This window comes from Astyanax mexicanus, chromosome 3 (genome assembly GCF_023375975.1).
Source record: "Astyanax mexicanus isolate ESR-SI-001 chromosome 3, AstMex3_surface, whole genome shotgun sequence".
NCBI classification, from domain to species: domain Eukaryota; kingdom Metazoa; phylum Chordata; class Actinopteri; order Characiformes; family Acestrorhamphidae; genus Astyanax; species Astyanax mexicanus.
Window position 1 is genome coordinate 32,268,795 of NC_064410.1, and position 18,507 is coordinate 32,287,301.

General features: G+C 35.2%; 1 protein-coding gene across 3 annotated transcripts in view; it reads right to left on the bottom strand.

The window, feature by feature from the left end:
• Positions 1-15,102, bottom strand: part of zgc:158376 (zf-CXXC and PHD_FXL19 domain-containing protein) — a 32,245-nt gene extending 17,143 nt beyond the window's left edge. For all 3 annotated transcript variants that reach the window (XM_015607980.3, XM_007230768.4, XM_015607978.3), the window contains exons 1-3: positions 14,273-15,102; positions 3,416-3,601; positions 1,486-1,629 (exon numbers count right to left, since the gene is read on the bottom strand). In XM_015607980.3, the coding sequence (XP_015463466.2) occupies positions 1,486-1,629; positions 3,416-3,586 (315 nt within the window). In that variant the 5' untranslated portion in view covers positions 3,587-3,601; positions 14,273-15,102. The remainder of the gene's footprint in view (positions 1-1,485; positions 1,630-3,415; positions 3,602-14,272) is intronic.
• Positions 15,103-18,507: the final 3,405 nt, after the last annotated feature.

Genomic DNA, 18,507 nt, shown 5'->3' on the forward strand with positions numbered 1-18,507 from the left:
ACTAATAACATGAGAAAACAATTAACACATGTAAACAAACTCCCACTGCCCTCTTACAGCCTCATTATGGAAAAAAGGTTCAGCAATCAAACGTAAGAGTATTGTATGCTTATTACTGTAACAGTAAATCCATGTTTATAAGCTTAGAATCTGAACAGTATTCAAATATTTACAGGGCTGTTCTAGAATCCAAACAGGCTTACACTTAGGCCTATCACAATAATTGCAATATTGATTTGTCGAACAGTAAATGAACATGACCTCAATCGTTTTTTGATAATCGGGTATCGTCTTTTGTGTTTATTTTTATGTTTATTCACATATATAACAGTGAACATTATTTTAGCCAGTCATGCTTCATGCAATAACTGTGACTCCATAATAAACATAAAGTGTGGACTAAAGAAATACATTTATATTCCCTTACCAATTATAATAAATAATTAATTCAATTTTTGCTGTCTTTAAAAAGTGTATAATTGCTTTTTTTTTGCTTTTCTGTTATCATTATGTCAGTGACATTTAATAGACTTAAAATTTCAAAAATATCGTGTATCGCAATAATTTCTGTGACAATATATCGTCTACAAAAAAAATCGTATTGTGACTTACACTTATATAATCTGAAACGTAAACAGTAAACACATACTTCATAGTTGTAACTGAAACAAGAGACACATGTTTACACTTAGAGAATCTCAACAGTAAACATACAATATGTTAAAGCCACTATAATCTGGAAGGTCAACATGTTTACACCACTACAATTAGAGCAGTAAACTATACGATCATAATTATGATTATTATTATTATTACTACTATTATTATAAAACTAGTATTTGTAATACTTGTATGTATGTATGGGTATATGTGTGTATTTTGTTCTTGTTTTTCCTTGTAAAACAAATAAAAATCAATAAACAAACAATTGAAGGAAAAGAACAGTAATTGCATGTCTACACTGTTAAATTGTGAACAGTACACAAATTTACAGCCCTATAATCTGAGCAGTGGACATGCGTTTACACTGCACTCATCTAAAAAGTAAGCACATGGTCATAATCTAAACAGTAAATATCTGTTTGCACTAGGAGTGCAAGAAAATATGTATTAATACTCTAATAATTAATTGATTTTTAAATATAAGACACAGACAGTGGTTAATTCTGTGTTGTGATTCAAATCTGATCACAATACAGAACTGCAATAGTCTGTCGTTAGATCCCATTGTTCTAATTGGATAAAATGGGAACAAAACTCTGACTAAATACCACAAGTGTGGTATTTACACTATGACAGTTTTCCTATAATTTGAGTTAAATGACAGCAATATAACACATATATTTACACTGCCCTGCTTACAGTTTCGCAATATATTACAATATATTGAATGGTAATCTCTATACCGTAATACATATTTTACACACTGATATTTCTCATAATAAGAACTCATCCTGAAGTCGAATCCATTTCACAAACACACACCTTAAGGCAGCTGGGGTGTATGATCTCGTTGCAGATGGTGCACTCCATTAGAGAGAGACTGAACTTCTCCTCCTCAGACTCCACAGTGTCCTCCTTCCCCGCCTCACCACACGCAAAACACACCGCCGTGTGAGGAAGAACAGGCTGTCCACACACAACACAAACAAACAGAAACAATTAGGATCTGATAGAAATCAAAGCTTCTAATTGCAGCAGATGTGACAGACAGTTTTTTTTTCTACACCAACCAATCACATGAATTGGTGGGTGTGGCTTTGGCAACAGTGTAAATGATCATCAACTGCAGTTGCAGAGTGACTTGATTTTATTTACAGATAAAATAAATAAAACCAAACTCAGCTAAACACAATATAACTCTCTCATAATGGTGAACGTAAGTATTGTAATAACATTTTGTCCAGTGAGTTTTAAAGCTGTACATTTGACTGTGGGAGGGAAGGCAGGTAGGCGTTTTCTGCTGCAGTGCTGTTAGCCAATCAGTGGCGATATGTTTGCATGTATAAGTATTAGGCCTGTCGTGATAACCATGTTATCAACTTATCGTACAATTTTTTTTTTAATCGCTAATGTTGCAGATCTCGATAACAGCCACTTGTTTCCGCGTGGATTTGTTTAAATGAGAGAGCGAGTCATGCTGCTCTCTTTTGGGCTCTCAACGAATCTGTGAGACAGCGACATCGGTTAGGTTAGGAACTGAGTGCACGCAGAGATTATGCAGCAGGGAGAGTGAGCAGGCTATTCGTGGCTAATAGGACTTTCTCAAAACTTAACAGCTTTAGAGAATGTTTGAGGAATGTTTCAGGACTGAACGAGGAACAAGGAGAACCATCAACGCCCCACACGCTAAACATGCTGGTGTTTTTTTGCTCAGAATTTGTCTGACAGTTACATTAAAAATACATTTATAGCCAGAGCAATGTGAGTCATCTGTGTCTTCGATCATATGGACTAAGCTAATGTGCGTTTTACAGCATATACATATATGATCAGTAAAAGAAATCTGCAAGTGCCCATGTGTCCTTAGTTTTAAAAAATAATGAATGTAAATGTTACTTTAATTAATTTGTTGTTACTTTATTTTTTTAATAAGGTTCTGTTTAATATTTAGTGCATTTTTTCAGACCCCCAGAGCCCCTTTATACTATAATAGTATAAAGTTAGTTTAACTGTAAACTGGTGAAATAGTATTATTATGCTGGTATACTATATTTGTGGCACACTATCTTAAAGCTCCTTTTGGGAGCCCAGAAGAAGCAGGAAAAGCATTTTCTAAAGTGCCACTTTATTTTAGTTTATTAATATATCGTCCTGAAAATTTTGTTATCGTGACAGGCCTAATATATATTAATGAGCAAGAGCCGAAACCTGTCTTTCTTCAGAGACCTCGAATTCAGTGATCTAACGCAGAACTGAATAGAAACACTTTTTTTCTCACAAAAAAAACCAAACAAACAAAAAAACAGCTCACATGGCATTTATTCATACTTGAGACCACAACTAGACATTTTAAAAGGAATAAAAAAAAAAAAAAAACGATAGAATGAGACCTTTAATAACAAGCTTTAAATGTAGGTGTTGTGATGTAAACTGAGGTGAGTGTTACTATCAGGGACGTTTCAAGGTATTTGAGGGCCCAAAGCAAAAAAAAAAAAAACGGAAAAAAGTTGCGCTAACTGTTCTTGTTTATAACTAGCATTGACTGCCAGGCACTTAACTAGCCAACATAAACATTACCCATATATTTTGTTGTTAGCCTACCTTCTGCTAAATTCCACCATTTGTTCAAGACACGCAGGCCTAATCTATCCAATGTAAATGAACATTTAGCGCTATCTTTTCTTTTCTGACTTCCTGATAAATAATTCCGCTTTATAGTTCATTGTTTTGTGTGTTTTATGTGTGGACTCACCGCTGTGCACTGCCGTAGCAGGCAGGACTGTTTCATGCGTCCCGGACCCCCAAATTTCTTCATGTCTTTGCAGAAGTGGCACTCTCCACACTCAGTGCGCATGCAGGCCTGACAGCGTCGGCAGCGGGTTCGCCGCCGCCTCGCCCCGCCCAGAGCCTTACTGCCCGACATCCCCTCTGCATTCAACTGAAACATACAAACACACGCAATCAGCTCATCTGAGAAAACGCAATTTTTAGATTACAAAACGGCATTTTTTTTTGGCCAAACATTCCTGCATGCTGATACTGTATCTCACAGTCTGACCACAGTGCATTACACAGTCATTTTACACAAGAACCAGCAGAATATGAACTGGGTGCACTGGAAGAGAGAGGGGTGTTGGGGTGAATCAGAAAAGTGCATGTCCTTAAAAAAAGTGCAGGTGGTTGCCATCAGGGACGCTGTGTTGTTAATGGAAGCTCAGTTGTTGCTTTTTTTTTGCTGTGAAATTGCTAGGCAGTTTTTATGGTGCACTGTTCTGATGATGCTAAGCTATATAAGGTTTTATCACAAAAAAAAATAATAAATAAAGTAAATAAAGAGACGTTGGCTAGATACCCATATACAGCTCTGGAAAAAAATAACAGACATTTAAGCTTCAGTTTCTGTTCCTATTTATAGGTATATGTTTGAGTAAAATGGACATGATTGTTTTATTCTATAAAATACAGACAACATTTCTTCTAAATTCCAAAATAAAAATAGTGTCATTTAGAGCATTTATTTGGAGAAAATAAGAAATAGTCAAATTAACAAAAAAAGACGCAGAGCTTTTGAGTGCAGTGAATTTAAATATCAGTATTAGGTGGAATAACCCTGTTTTTTAATCACGGTTTCCTTGCATTTTGGCATGTTCTTACACACTGCTTTTGGAAAGCTTTATGCCACTCCTGGTGTAAAAATTCAAGCAGTTCAGCTTGGTTTGATGGCTTGTAATCATCCATATTCCTCTTGATGATTTTCTAGAAGTTTTCAATTTGGAATTTTTAAAATGCTCTCTTATTTTTTTCCAGAGCTGTATTGTGGAAGGTATGCATTTTTATATAGAAAAAAAAAGCAACACTTGTCATTAAGGCTCATTAATCTTGTAATATCAACAACATTTTCAATTTGCTCCTGCAGCCCTTTTTGCGGTTGCAGTTCCTTAGAATGCGCCATAACATATCACATGCAATAATATCGCCAAAATCTTTGAACATAGTTCTAACAAAAATACACTGTAATATTGTGATATTATTTTAGGTACACATGGGTCATCATGATACAACATTTTTGCTGTTCGTTGTATTTACCATTAAATACTAATATATAGTATAGACTATATCTGAATATATCTGCCCAATGTCCATTATTTTACTTAAATCCTGGATATATAGAGTGCATTATTAGTATCAGGACATGTTGAATCATTTACTTCTGTCACAATCTTTGTTACAATCAAGCAACTTAAATACTCATGGCTGTTACAGCCTAAACATATTCTTCTGTACTGCACTTTTATTTATCTTGTGACTGTGTCTCAATACACTTATTGTCTCATTAGACAATCCTTTGCTGCTGCACTCAGCACTTTATTGTAATATACAATTCTGCTCATGTAGGTTTAGAGAGGTGTGTGGGTGTGTGTGTGTGTGTGTGTGAGAGACAGTGTCACAGAGAGTGGGGGTACCTGTCACTGTGTAATGTTGTCAGTATGTGTGAGCATTTATTATTTATACTTAAGCAAATACTAGACAATAAAGTAAACATTGAAAACTATTCAACATAAAATAAACTATTTGAAGTATTTGAATTTAAAAACAAAAAATAAATAGTTATTGAGTAAATGCAGTAACAAAAGTACTACATCAAAAAGAAAAATCAGCTAATGTTACTTGCGCACAGAAGTCCATAACTTTCAGAGCCGTCAGACTGTTGTTCTCAACACTACGCAATAACATTCAGTCCTTTTTCAGTCTCCTATGGGATTTTAGTTACAGTACCACCTCAGCAGTGTCTCCATACCCAGTCACTACACAACTGATCACCAACACACGGTCATAAAGTCCAACAGTACACGCAACAGGTCTGTCTGCTCTCACAAAAACACACTCGCAACAGCTGATGCGATGCCGTTCAGGGGAAATGCTGTGTGACTGAGGGACAGTGTTCGAGCCCTGAGCTCACAGAGGCCCTGATATCCTACAGCTGGAGTTGGGATATGGCCTACATCTGCAGCCTGGCCTCATTTCAGCTATAAAACACAGGTGTGGAGACACTGCTGAGGTGGTACTATAACTCAAAGCCCATACATGAACACTTGGCTCCAGCAGTAAAAATAGATTCACAATATAGCCAGATATGTATCTGCAGAAATATCATATCAAAACACAACCATACTGCAAAGAGCTAACAATAGAAAAACAGAATTGAGATGAGCAATATTACTGTAAAGCTGGGCAATATAAAAATATAATATTGGATCATGATAAATTTGTTACTGTGAAAAATGCTATGCATTTCTGAGTAGATTAGGGATATTGTCAGTGCTTACAAAAAGCTAAATTTGATTAATGAATATGTAATTTTGCCAATTTAACAGAATAAAATGCAGCACATGAATTGAAATATATCTATATTATATATATTATATACATTATGCCAGTGACACAATAATAAAATACTAGCCTAATAATGTATTTAATGTATTTATTTGAATTCTCCCAGTGAAGTGTGGAGGTATTTTGAGCTTGTTAAAGGTATAAAAATAGCCATTTCTTTGCATGGGCAATGCTATGCCCCTATTACTAGCATTGTAACTCTGATGGGATCATTGGTTAAAAACGCTGTATTTCAGAATGCTGGAGGTGAATTGAGATGGGCTTTTCATCAAACATTCGTACTAGTTATCATGTTTTAATACACCCCAAATCCATTTCACATCGGATTTCTCCTTTAAGATTTCCAGTACAAGACAGCTAAATTGTGTAGTGTAAAGAGTGCAATAATCTTTGAAGACTCATCTTTGAAAGCCATGTAGCAATAACATGACCTTAAGTTTCTCTGCAATGATCCATTCCACACCAAACCTCACACAAACTCCTAATTTATGCAAAGGATTTAGTAAACTGGGTGGAGTTTCCCTTTAATATCTTCTACCTGCAGCATATCTAATGCAGAGCGTATATCAGATCTCTGGTTCTGTACAGTGCTCTCTGCAATGTAACTTCTTCCACAGTGAGCCCTCTCACTTTCCCTTTAAGAAGGGCAGGGTGGCTGAGACCTGCTGCAGCAGAGTCTCCTCTGAATCGGTTTGGGCGAGGCTCTGATCCTCACCTGGCCTGTAACTTGTTTTTTATGAAACAAGACAAACAGGTGCGGTATGTTAACAAACTGCCAAATGATTATGTTGATACAGACATAACTGACATAAATGAAAAGAGTTATGTAAATAAGCTCTATTATTGGCTTACTATCATTTATTATGGTTATACACTGTCCTAGTAAAAATTAACAATGTAATAGTATTATTTACTCCACAGTTAGTAAACTACAGTTAGTAAACTACAGTTAGTCCGCTACAGTTAGTCATTTAAAGTTAGTCATTTACAGTTAGTTTTCCATGTTATCTACACTCCACAGTTTGATCTTCAAAAAACAGAGGAGGGCCTCTATCATCTACAAAGGGCCATATTATGGAAAACAGCTTTTTATAGCATAGTAGTTGAAACCAAAATTTTAAAAGCATACTACACAGGCCTAACTCTATGAATGGACACTACACCACAAAAACAATCTGTTTGCCATTTAGCATTTGTGATGCCACAAAACCCAACTCTGGCACAAATTATTGCTGTCCAATGAAAAACAAGTATCTCTATTTTTGTTGATTTTTAGTTACCTACATAATTGGAACAGACAAACTGTCCATTTCCTTTATATTGTGCCAAAATTTCTTGATGAACAGACCAATAGAAATACTTCTAATTTACCTTAAATAAACTCTTTTTACCATGACTTCCACTAAAAGTTTAGAAGATATTTCCACTCTCCTGTAAAGTTGCTGTTTTGGAGATACTTGTTTTTCATTGGATAGCAACAATATATTAGGGCTGCACTTTGTGATATTTTGTTGTTCAGCAATATATATGGCACTATTAAAAAATACAGGGATTTGTTTTATATAAATATTAAAAAGGTACAGCAAACCTGCCAAAAACATCCACAATTAATTCTTTAAGCAACATATACAGAAATGTATATAAAAAAAAGAATTTTGTTTGTGCAGAATATGTAAAAAAGATTTAAATGCAATAATCCCCGGGTAAATATACTGTCTATTAAAAAAACACTATCATGACAGTCCTACTCTGGTTGTATCAAGCAAGACCTAAGGAGTATTTCAGCCTAAACTACAGGTATCAAACGTGTCCACATCTGGCTGGTGTGGCTGCAGGTTTTAATTTTAAACAATCAGCAGCACACTGATTCCACATGTTTAATCAGTAAGTCAGTCTTTAATCAACTGATAAATGTCATGAGCTTCTACTTGGCTGGAATAAAAACCTGCAGCCACACCGGTCCATGACCTGGACTATGAATGGATCCCAACTGCATACATATTAATAATATTAACTAGTAAACTGAATCATATAAATAAAAATGACCAGATTTAGAATATGCGTGAATAACGATACAAAATACATACTCAGATTCGGTCGGCTTGAGCTTAGTTACAATGAACACACTGCATTAAAAGGAGGGGCTACTCAATCACAGCTAAAACAAAATAACAAAAACTAGGCAGTAATGGCAGCGGAAAAACTTGCATTTAGCATAGAACACTTTGCCATATAGCATAAAACCACTGTTCATAGCTCTTTTTGCAAATAAACAATATAATGGACTATATCAGTCTTTTAATGTATTGTAATAAATTTCCTACTGTGATAAAGCATATGCATCTTAAATAGTTTACTGCAGATTTAATTAGTGCTAAAAATACACTGATCAACTACACATTTCATTACAGTGACTGTAATGACTCATCTTTAACTGGATAATGTGCAACACATTTTGAATAAATACCACTGTATTCAAATAACTGTAGCACTTAATTAATATTTTTTCAGAATCTGTAGCTACTAACGCATTTGGTCTGCATCTGACAATATGGTGATTCATACTGTGTATCATGAACAGTTATTTAAATAACAGTTATTTATTGTATAAATATTGTAAAATAATTATTGTGACAGATAATTCCATTAGTAACTTATTGTACAATAAATGGACATGACCTTATTAATATTAGATTTAGTGGTCCTAAAATTACAATAATATTGTTTATGGCAATAATTTCTGGAACAATGCATCATCCACCAAAAACACTTATTGTGACGGGTCCAAGTTAACGTGTGTAGTACACAACTGGGATGCAGCCTATTTCACAAACGGAGGACAATATAGAACTGCCAATTGGAAATGGGTCTCATTTGCACATATTATTCAAAAAGGTACAGGTGGTAAAGTGGTTGCCATGGTGTTAAAAAGGTGTTACAGATGATTGGTAAGAATTATGCTACGGTATATACAGTTCTGGAAACAATTAAAGAGACCACTTCAGTTTTTGAATCTGTTTCTCTGATTTTGCTGTTTATAAGTACATGTTTGAGTAAAATGAACATTGTGGTTTTATTCTATAAACTACGGATAACATTAATATTAAATTCCAAATAAAATATTATAATTTAGAGCATTTATTTGCAGAAAATGAGAAATGGCTGAAATATCTAAAAAGATGCAGAGCTTTAAATAAGGCAAAGAAAAAGTTCAAAGTTCATATTCATAAAGTTCAGATATCAATATTTGGTGGAGTAAACCCTGATTTTTAATCATTGTTGTAGTGCATCTTGGCATGTTCTCCTCCACCAGTCTTACATACTGCTTTTGGATAACTTTATGCCACTCCTGGTGCAAAAATTCAAGCAGTTCAGCTTGTTAGATGCCTTGTAATCATCCATTTTCCTATTGATTATATTTGAAAATGGTAAAATATTTTAATTTGGTAAAATTCATTTTTAAGTGATCTTTTTTTCAGAGCTGTATTTAGGTTAAATGACTGGTTCAATGTTGGTTTAATCTTAAACATAGTGGGCTGAGTTAACAGACAAAAATTAGGACAGAAAATGAGGGAAAATGATAATAATATGAATCATATCTATAGACAGCAGTGCAAGTTTTGGTGGGAGAGTGGGAGTTTCTCTCATTGGTCGGTGTGGTTTGTCTGTCAGTTGGGAGAGTCTTAACAAATCTCTCAAACATTTCACAAAACAACAGCAATCAACATTTTTTTTTGCAGACGTCAGCAGAAATTTCCCCAGACTGCGGCATTTGGCGTGCTGCCAAACTCACTCTAATCTGCAATGTAAGTCACATTTACATTCGGACATCAGCCTTGAGACTATGGAATCATAACTATGATGTACACTTGGTAATGAAAACGTGGAATCCAGGACATTACTAAGCTACCTTTACTGCTGTTGCTGTTTAGGCTTTACGTCATGAACACACACACAGCCCTTAAAGGGACCTCATAGCGGAAAACGATGTTCTCTTTTAATCCATTCCAATTCAATTCAAGATTACCTGTACAACTCTTACTCATGGTTTGGTCATGCTTTGAGATGTGTTGCAGCCAGTTGTTAATATTGTATAGGTACAGTAAAATAAATAAATAAATAAAATAAAACATAAAATCCAGATTCCATTACATAGACGCAAATCCTTTAACCAAATCCTTCAAGAGGACAGTGCTGGACGATATGACTAAAAGCCCATATCTCTGTATGTTTCAGATAACTTAGATATATATATATATGATTTGATACGATATGTGTGCCATATCATATAAAGCCCAATATTGCAATGTTCTTGAAATCAGTCTTTTTGTGAATATATTTTGCCATTTACTGTATTTACTTTTTTTGTTTGGAGTTTACCTGCACTAAATATGCTGCACTTTGGAGTTGTCGTTGACTTGTTTGCAACATTATTTTAGATTTTTTGATCTTTTGCTACACAAGACTGCATTCTATTAATTGCCATCCCTCCAAAAACCACCCATGTGCATTCTTTTTTGGTAATAAAGCACACTCAGGTGCAATAATGTAATATGGATATTGTTTATACTTTTCATAAATATATCTGTATATTAAGCTGCATAGCCTAGTCAGATTGCCCATGTGAACTGAGCCATGTGAATTCTTCTTTACATCACACTGACAGTAAGGTACATATTCTCTAGTGCTGTGTGATATGACCTTAAATCAATATCATGACTTACTAAACATTTGAACGACTCTATTTCTCTATTTTCTTTGGTACAAGCTTCTTGAGTTGCTCAGCAGGATCTGTGTCAAGGGGACAGTGCATGAACACAGTGGAGAATACTAAAAAGATTTTTAAAACAACTAAATAACTGACACTGACAAAATGACATAAGTTAGGATTGGTCATCAACTCAGTACAATGTATGGACATGACCTCAATAAACCTTGCTTACCTCAATATTGGACAGTGTATTTGCTTAATGTTATTTTTTTTATTCATGTTTTATTTATTTATTTATAAATAATAAAACTGAATATAATACACAGTGTGTAATTGCATTGTTATGCTATTAGATTATTATTTTACCAGTGGCATAAAATGGTCTGAGACAATACATCATCCACAATAATAGTTATTGTGACAATTTCGAGTTACTGTCCAAACTTAATGTATGCTGTTTCCCCTGTGCAAGATTCTTGATGCCAGAAACCAGATAACCACTTTCAGAGTGAGCTTTTTATAGAACCAACATCATATTAGACTGGTGGTCTTTATGTTGTCATCGAAACAAGCTCTCTGTATACCTTCAGCTGTGAGTGAATGAGCCGTTTCCTGTAAAACCACAAATAAAATGATTTAATCGAGCCTCTTTTAGCTGTTTAGTTATTGCTTATGGGCCGTATGGACTGTAATGTATGTATTAAAACTTTGTCAGGGTTTCCATTCTGCCATAATATTTTGTTTCACAAAAAGTGCTGCTCTCAAAATTGGATTACACCATATCATGTGAAGCAGTGACAACAACTGGCAATAATAACCACTGATTAAATAACCTAATCTCTATATATCTTGTCTAAAAACACTAGATACATCAGACGATATAATCACCTCTAGTACAAAAAAATGAACTAATTTTGAGCCGGAAATAAAATGAGGAAGCAGAACAGAAACATTTTAAACTATATGCAGCTCAAAAAGAGTGCAACCACACTGATAACTGATTACAACACGACCCACAGCAACACACAATACAAATGTATCGCATAACAATGTGGGAAAAAAATTACCATTATATATATATGTATAAATATATATATATATATATATATATATATATATATATATATATATATATATATATATATATTTTTTTTTTTTTTTTTTTAATTACATCATGATATGTGTTTGTCAGTAGTGTTGCTCAAAGCGAGTGATTTAATCTCTTCAAGCTAATCGAACGCTTTTCTGTAAATACCTGCCCACAGATTGTGCAGATTTGTGGTTTATAAGAAAGCGTAACTTACTAAATCTGGGGGTGGGCAATATGGCCCTAAAATAATATCACAATATTTCATGGTATTTTCACGATAACGATACTCTCAACGATATGACAAAACGATTATTTCAAGAATACACTACTGCATCAAAATAAAAATTGTATTATTGCATACAATATGATATGGCACACCCCAAACTGAAATATTAAATAAATACAAGAATTTTATCATATTTGTAACAGAAGTCAATGATCCAGAAGGTCATGATACTAATAATTTACTTCAAATATGTCCATATATCCAGGATTAAAGAAAACTAAATGATACTGGACAGTAGTAGATATGAAATGAGGAACGAGAACAGAGTGAATTTTTCTGATGTGAAAAATGAGGAGAACCCTGATGTGATAATTAGGGGTGGGTGATATGGCACGATATTTCAGGGTATAATATTGTTCACCATATTTAAAAATGTTTGTAATAATTTTGTGTACGATACGGAACGGCACACCTCTACTATAAACTATAACAAACAAAATTTCACTCTTCCTGGCATTTAGCTTGACATTAAAGTTTCATTCATGTTTTTAATTCTAAATGTTCATAAATCTCATTGTATCTTGAATGAATGTAGTTTGAACTGATGCTGACATCTCTCTGAAGTCCAGTCACTGTATGAATTGCTTGTTTAAATCAGTAGCTTAAACGATTTATTTTAAAGAACTGATGATTACATAAACTAGCTAGTTGTTGAACTGAAACTGGAAATACTGGCCCTACTACTGAAGAGTGATGGAATTAGTTAAACATATTCAAACACTCAGCAACCACAATGGATTGTTAATTTATTTAACAGTGCAGATAAACAGCTTTACAGACATTTGCTCAGTTCTGAATATAGCCCATACACCCACATCTCTCTCAGTGTAGGTGCAGAGCCAATTTCATTTTCGCTTTATGACTGCATCTTATCTTCCTGAGTTTGCTGCAAATTGCTTTAAGCAATAAGTTTACATAGCCATCAAGTGATCAATTGTCCCTAGACATAATATGGTTTCTTCCTCCTAAACATCTGCCTAAATCCTACACAGGCCACATTCACACAAAACCAAACATGTGGCAGGGTGGTTTTGTTAGAAAGTCTATGTGAAAGCATGCTGACTGAAAATGAGACAATGTAATGTTTTGCACTTTAATTATCTACACCTTAATCACCCCCTATGACACAGCAAACCCACTCACCTATATATTTTTGTGTTTAATCTGATATAAATTAGCTAGGTCAGGTAAACCTCCTTTAATGAAGTTTCAAAGCAAGAGACATGAGATGTTAATGCCTGTCAACACCAGTGCTAACTACTAATGTTTTAACCTCCAAATCATGCTTTCTAAGCAATTATTTTCCTCCACTAAGCCTGCATTTATTACACTGGCTACCTACCACACATATTTACTACTCAGAGATTACTGTGGGAAATTAGCTAACGCTTGTAATAATATCCAAATCTTGACTTAATCTCAGTGAGGTTCAGTCAGTTTAGCCTAGCCTGCTAGCCTAACACAATGCTGAGCCACTAAGCATCTTGTTTTATTTCGTTTATTTCGAACACGCCCCTCACATCACATGTACTAATAAATACTTAGGGATAAATTAGTATTATGAGTATAGGACACACAGTGTGTGCTGTGATATGTAACCTAGCACATTAACTCATCTCTAAACGTGGCTAACATTCATGCCTAGCGTGGTAGCTAAAGGGCTACCACACACTCACACTCACAGAGCTAGCTACATAAGCTAGCTAGCTTAGCTACATACATACACCCCAAACCAACCCAGCACACAGCAGGGTTACCATCTAGCTTAGCCTAGCCTAGCTAGCTCCATCTGCATCACGTTCTGGATACTGTTTACTGAGCCAGTAACACATTTAAATCAATTTACCGGCTGAACGTCTAAAATAAACACAGCCCCGCTCGCCAGCTCCCTGACAGCGGACTGTTTGAGCCCAGTCGCACAATCGCTTGGTTCAAGCCAAGTCGCAGCCATTCACACTGCTAGCTTAGCTTAGCGTGTCTTAGCACAGCCGTTATAAACAATGCTGCTGGAGCTGAGCGCGGCGGCTGGAGGGCTTCGCAGCCCGAGGGGGAGCTGCAGCCAGCGGGGAGACGCGAAAGCCTAACCCGTGAATAATAAAGCGCTGTGATCAGGGCTGCGGGTACTCACCTGTTAGCGCCGGGTCGCATACTCCCTGGCCTCGCATTAGAAATAATGTTGTTGTGGATGGAGGCAGGAACAAGAAGGATATTTTTTTCTTTCTTTCTTTCTTTTTCTTTTTTCTTTGCTTCCTCGTTTCTCTTCTCCAGCCCGTGCGATGCCGTGTATTTTTCCCTTTTTCTCCGTCCCCCACTTCTCCTCTCTTCTCTTCTGCTCCTGTTCTGTTCTTCTGCTTTGGCAGCGTTTAGTTACATGTGCATCTTCAAAAAACGAGCAGCATCAGGAAAAACTTGCCATCAGACCCGCTCTCCCCCGCGCCCTTTGCGGGGGGTTTGAGGTTCAGAAGAGATAAATGCAGAGTTACAGCGGTTGCTGAATGGATGGATTATATGAATTATCTGTGTATGTGTGCGTTTCGGTGCCATTCAGTGTTTTCTATGACCCTCTCTCTCTCTCTCTCCCCCCTCTCTCTCTCTCGCTCCCTCTCCTTATCCAGTCCCAACGTGCTCTCTCTCTCACAGCCCAAGGTTTTCACACCGCATCTGCACTGAACGCATCCCCACAGTCTAAAAATGCCCCGCTTTCACAGCGACTCCTATATTTCCACTCGTATTCGCCCCTACTTCAAAAATACAATTTCCAGAAACGATCAAAACGAAAGAAAACTGAGCAGGCGACTGAACGTGGCTATTGTTCTCCTCATTTGTCTCTATTGTGTCAGATCTGCTCAGGCTGTTTTTTTCTCACGTCGTGTTAGATTTAATTTCGCGTAACGTTACAAATTCGTCTTTGGGGTCTTGATGACACATAAGACGCCATCGTCCTCCATTTCTGCCTTAAAAATGAAATAAATAAATAGTAAATAAAATATGGAGGTTAAAAAAAACACACACGCCCCTCCCACTTTCGCGTCGTCACAGACAAGCGAGAGCATTATGGGATGTGTAGTTCTGTGAGACGAGCTGGGGGAGAGTCACAGAACAGGACTTAACCAGGATCACATTTAACCCGGATCGGGACTGGTAGACGCATGGTATCATTCTGAACACCGTTCACTCATCCACGGGGCGTCGTCACTTATAAGACACAAATAAAAGTGCCTGAGTGTGACTGATTCACACCTATGATGTCATGACGTTTTTCTTGAGGTGACATCACAGGTGTGAGTTTACTACTTAAGGTGTAATGTTCATTACTCATATCTCACGTTTTATAAGTGTTCATTATTTTCTCTTTTAGATTAATGTACAGTGGTTTTAGCTTGATTTATTTACCACTAATGATCTAATACATTTTTTTGACACAACTATTTGCTAATGCAGAGTGCCAAAGTCATTGTGTTAGCTTGTGTGGTTTTATGATAAAAAAACAGTAATCATTAATTTTACCCAACATTTTTTCTTCTGTTCTAAACAGCTGCCCTGTATTGTACATTATAATGAAGGCAATGCAGGCTAAAATGTTTTAACTTAAATGTAAACAGACAGACTGATGTACATTTAAATATACTTTAAAGTAAATGGTTAGACTTAAATGGCAAAGTCAGTCATTTCAGACGCATGTATAAGCTAGTGAGTAAACAAGTACATTTGAAAAATAAATACTAGCATATCTGTGAGTAAAACACTATAACAGAGAGCACTTCTGGCCTAGCTGACCATTTCCTTTCATGATTAGTTGAGGTGGTGAAATGTTACATTATTGGTTAACACTAGGATTTACACTTTTAAATAAGGTGACACATGCATAAGCAGTCACAATTGACGTAAACCACAGTTGACATTAATGTTATTTACTTGTCTTTTTCCATTATAAGAAGTTGTTTGAGATCTCAAAATGTTGATATTATCATAGCTTTCCTGAGATAATATAATAATTATCCTGCAATTTTAAGAAAAAGAAAAAAAATTACACTCATGAAATAACTCTCTTTTACATTAGCTAGCTAGCTTGCTAGCTGCACTGGCCTCTGCATTTCAGTGCTAATGGATTATAAGCTTTTATTATTTTGCACTTGCATTAGCCTTGGGTCATTTCTAAAACTAAAGAAGCAATCTTTAGTCATTCATTTGTAGTCACATTTAAAGGCTTTTCATAAAAGACAGAAGGCAGGCTTTGTGACTAAATTAGCACAGGAAATTACAGCATATTTTTGCTGCTGTTTTGTGGTTGTTTGCCCTACAGATCAGTAATTAGTCTTAAGATTATAGTTGACATCTTTCAGTTTGACATGAACTGAAATGAGAACAGATTCTCATTTATCTTAGATAACATGAGCTGTAAGCTATTTATGTCAAAATATAGTTGTGTGACTATATATAAATGATTATAGAATGTGTGACTATATACTTTTATAGGTCATAATAAACTATATACATTTATTATTCCAAGTAAGTACAGGTTTTGAGTAAGCTTGTATATGAATTACAACTGAGGTAATGCTAGGCTAACATATAAATATAAATAGGCTTAAACAGAGAAAATTTGGAGCACCAGGTAAAACTCTATGAATAAGTGATTTTGTAATTGTGAATATGTCATATACCTATTTACAGATATGCACAGTTCGGCATATTTTAATACACAATTGCTTAAAGGTACCATATTTGTTGATTCATATTTAAGTCAAGGATTACAATTTGCATATCAGTAACACATTTATTTTTTTGTGTACTTTAAGCTATTCATGAGAGGGTTCAGACTATCAGGGGTGCAGATTTGACAGTTTACTTAGGCAGTTGCTTTCATACAAAAATTTGTACATAAAATCAAACAAACAAGAATGACCATATGTTTTTGGAACATTTAATGGTTGAATGGTACTAAATTGTAACAGTGACAACAAAGTTGATTCAATATCATGGCATAATAAGTCAACATTTAAGATCAATTTCATGCCATATTGCTGTGTGCTATTTTGACCCCAGTTGATTTTTCTAGGTGCACTTTATCATTAGATATTATCAGGCACCCAAGTTTTCTGCTGTTTCAATCCTACTGATCCTTCTGACCAGTCCTACTGATTTATTGTTTTCTTTATTCCATAATCTGAAGCAGATTAGTCTGTTTTTATGTATAAAAGGTTAATAGAAGTTTATTGTTATAAAATAATTATAAGTTTGGTACGTTTGATAACTGATTAAGGGACAGATCGTCATTGTGCTAAGAAGAGCTTGACTCTAGTCATTTCTAAAAACTCGGATATGAACAAAATGTGGCATGTTCACATGTGTGGATGATTATGGACAAAACTGATTTTTGCTTTAATAAAATGCAGGAGACACTTCAGCACTCAGTTCAAGTTAACAGTATAGTGCTGTTTCTCTTCTAGTTTACTTAAACTAAAGCCTTTTTATTTAATTCAGTACAGCTTCTGCTGATTTCCTTTCTTTTGTCCACCCTTATCATTATTATTTAAAACATCTGTTTTATATATATTTTTTAAAGCTCAAATACAATGTACCCATTTGTTTGATTGTTTTTTTATTTAGTAATAACTCACTATATCAGGTCATCTAATGGTCAGTAATAAAAAAAACATACATTCATACATTAACATGAATACATCAGAGATACATGTTGTGACTGAATAAAAAAACAATGTTGTGTGTAGTTGTGTGATTGTATTCAGTATAAGTGCAGTTGTTGTGTATTTGTGCTCAGTTTTTTTGTAATTGTGTGAGTGTGATAATCAGTGTATTTGTGTAAATGTGAATATTCTCAGTGCTGGTGTATTTGTGTGTGATTTTACTTAGAGGTGGTTGTGCTCAGTGTTGGGGTGGTTGTGTTTGTGCGTAGGGTTGGTGTTGTTATGTATTTGTGTTCAGTGTTAATGTAGTTGTGTATATGTGTTCAGTTGTGTATTTATGGTCATTGTTAGTGTAATTGTGTTTGTGCTCAGTGTTAGTGTAGTTATGTGAGTGTGGTTGTGAACAGTGTTAGTGTAGTTATGTATATGTGTTCAGTGTTAGTGTAGCTGCATGAGTGTTGTTGACGTGAGTGTTAGTGTAGTTGTGTATTTGTGGTCAGTTTTAGTGTAATTATGTATTTCTGTCAGTGTTGGTGTTGTTGTGTATTTATAGTCAGTGTTAGTGTAGTTATCTCAGTTTGATTGTGCTCAATGTAAGTGTAGTTGTCTGACTGTGCTAAGTATTAGTGGAGTTGTGCTCAGTGTTGGTTTAGTTGTGTACTTATGGTCAGTGTTAGTGTAGTTGTCTCAGTTGGTTTGTGCACAGTGTTAATGT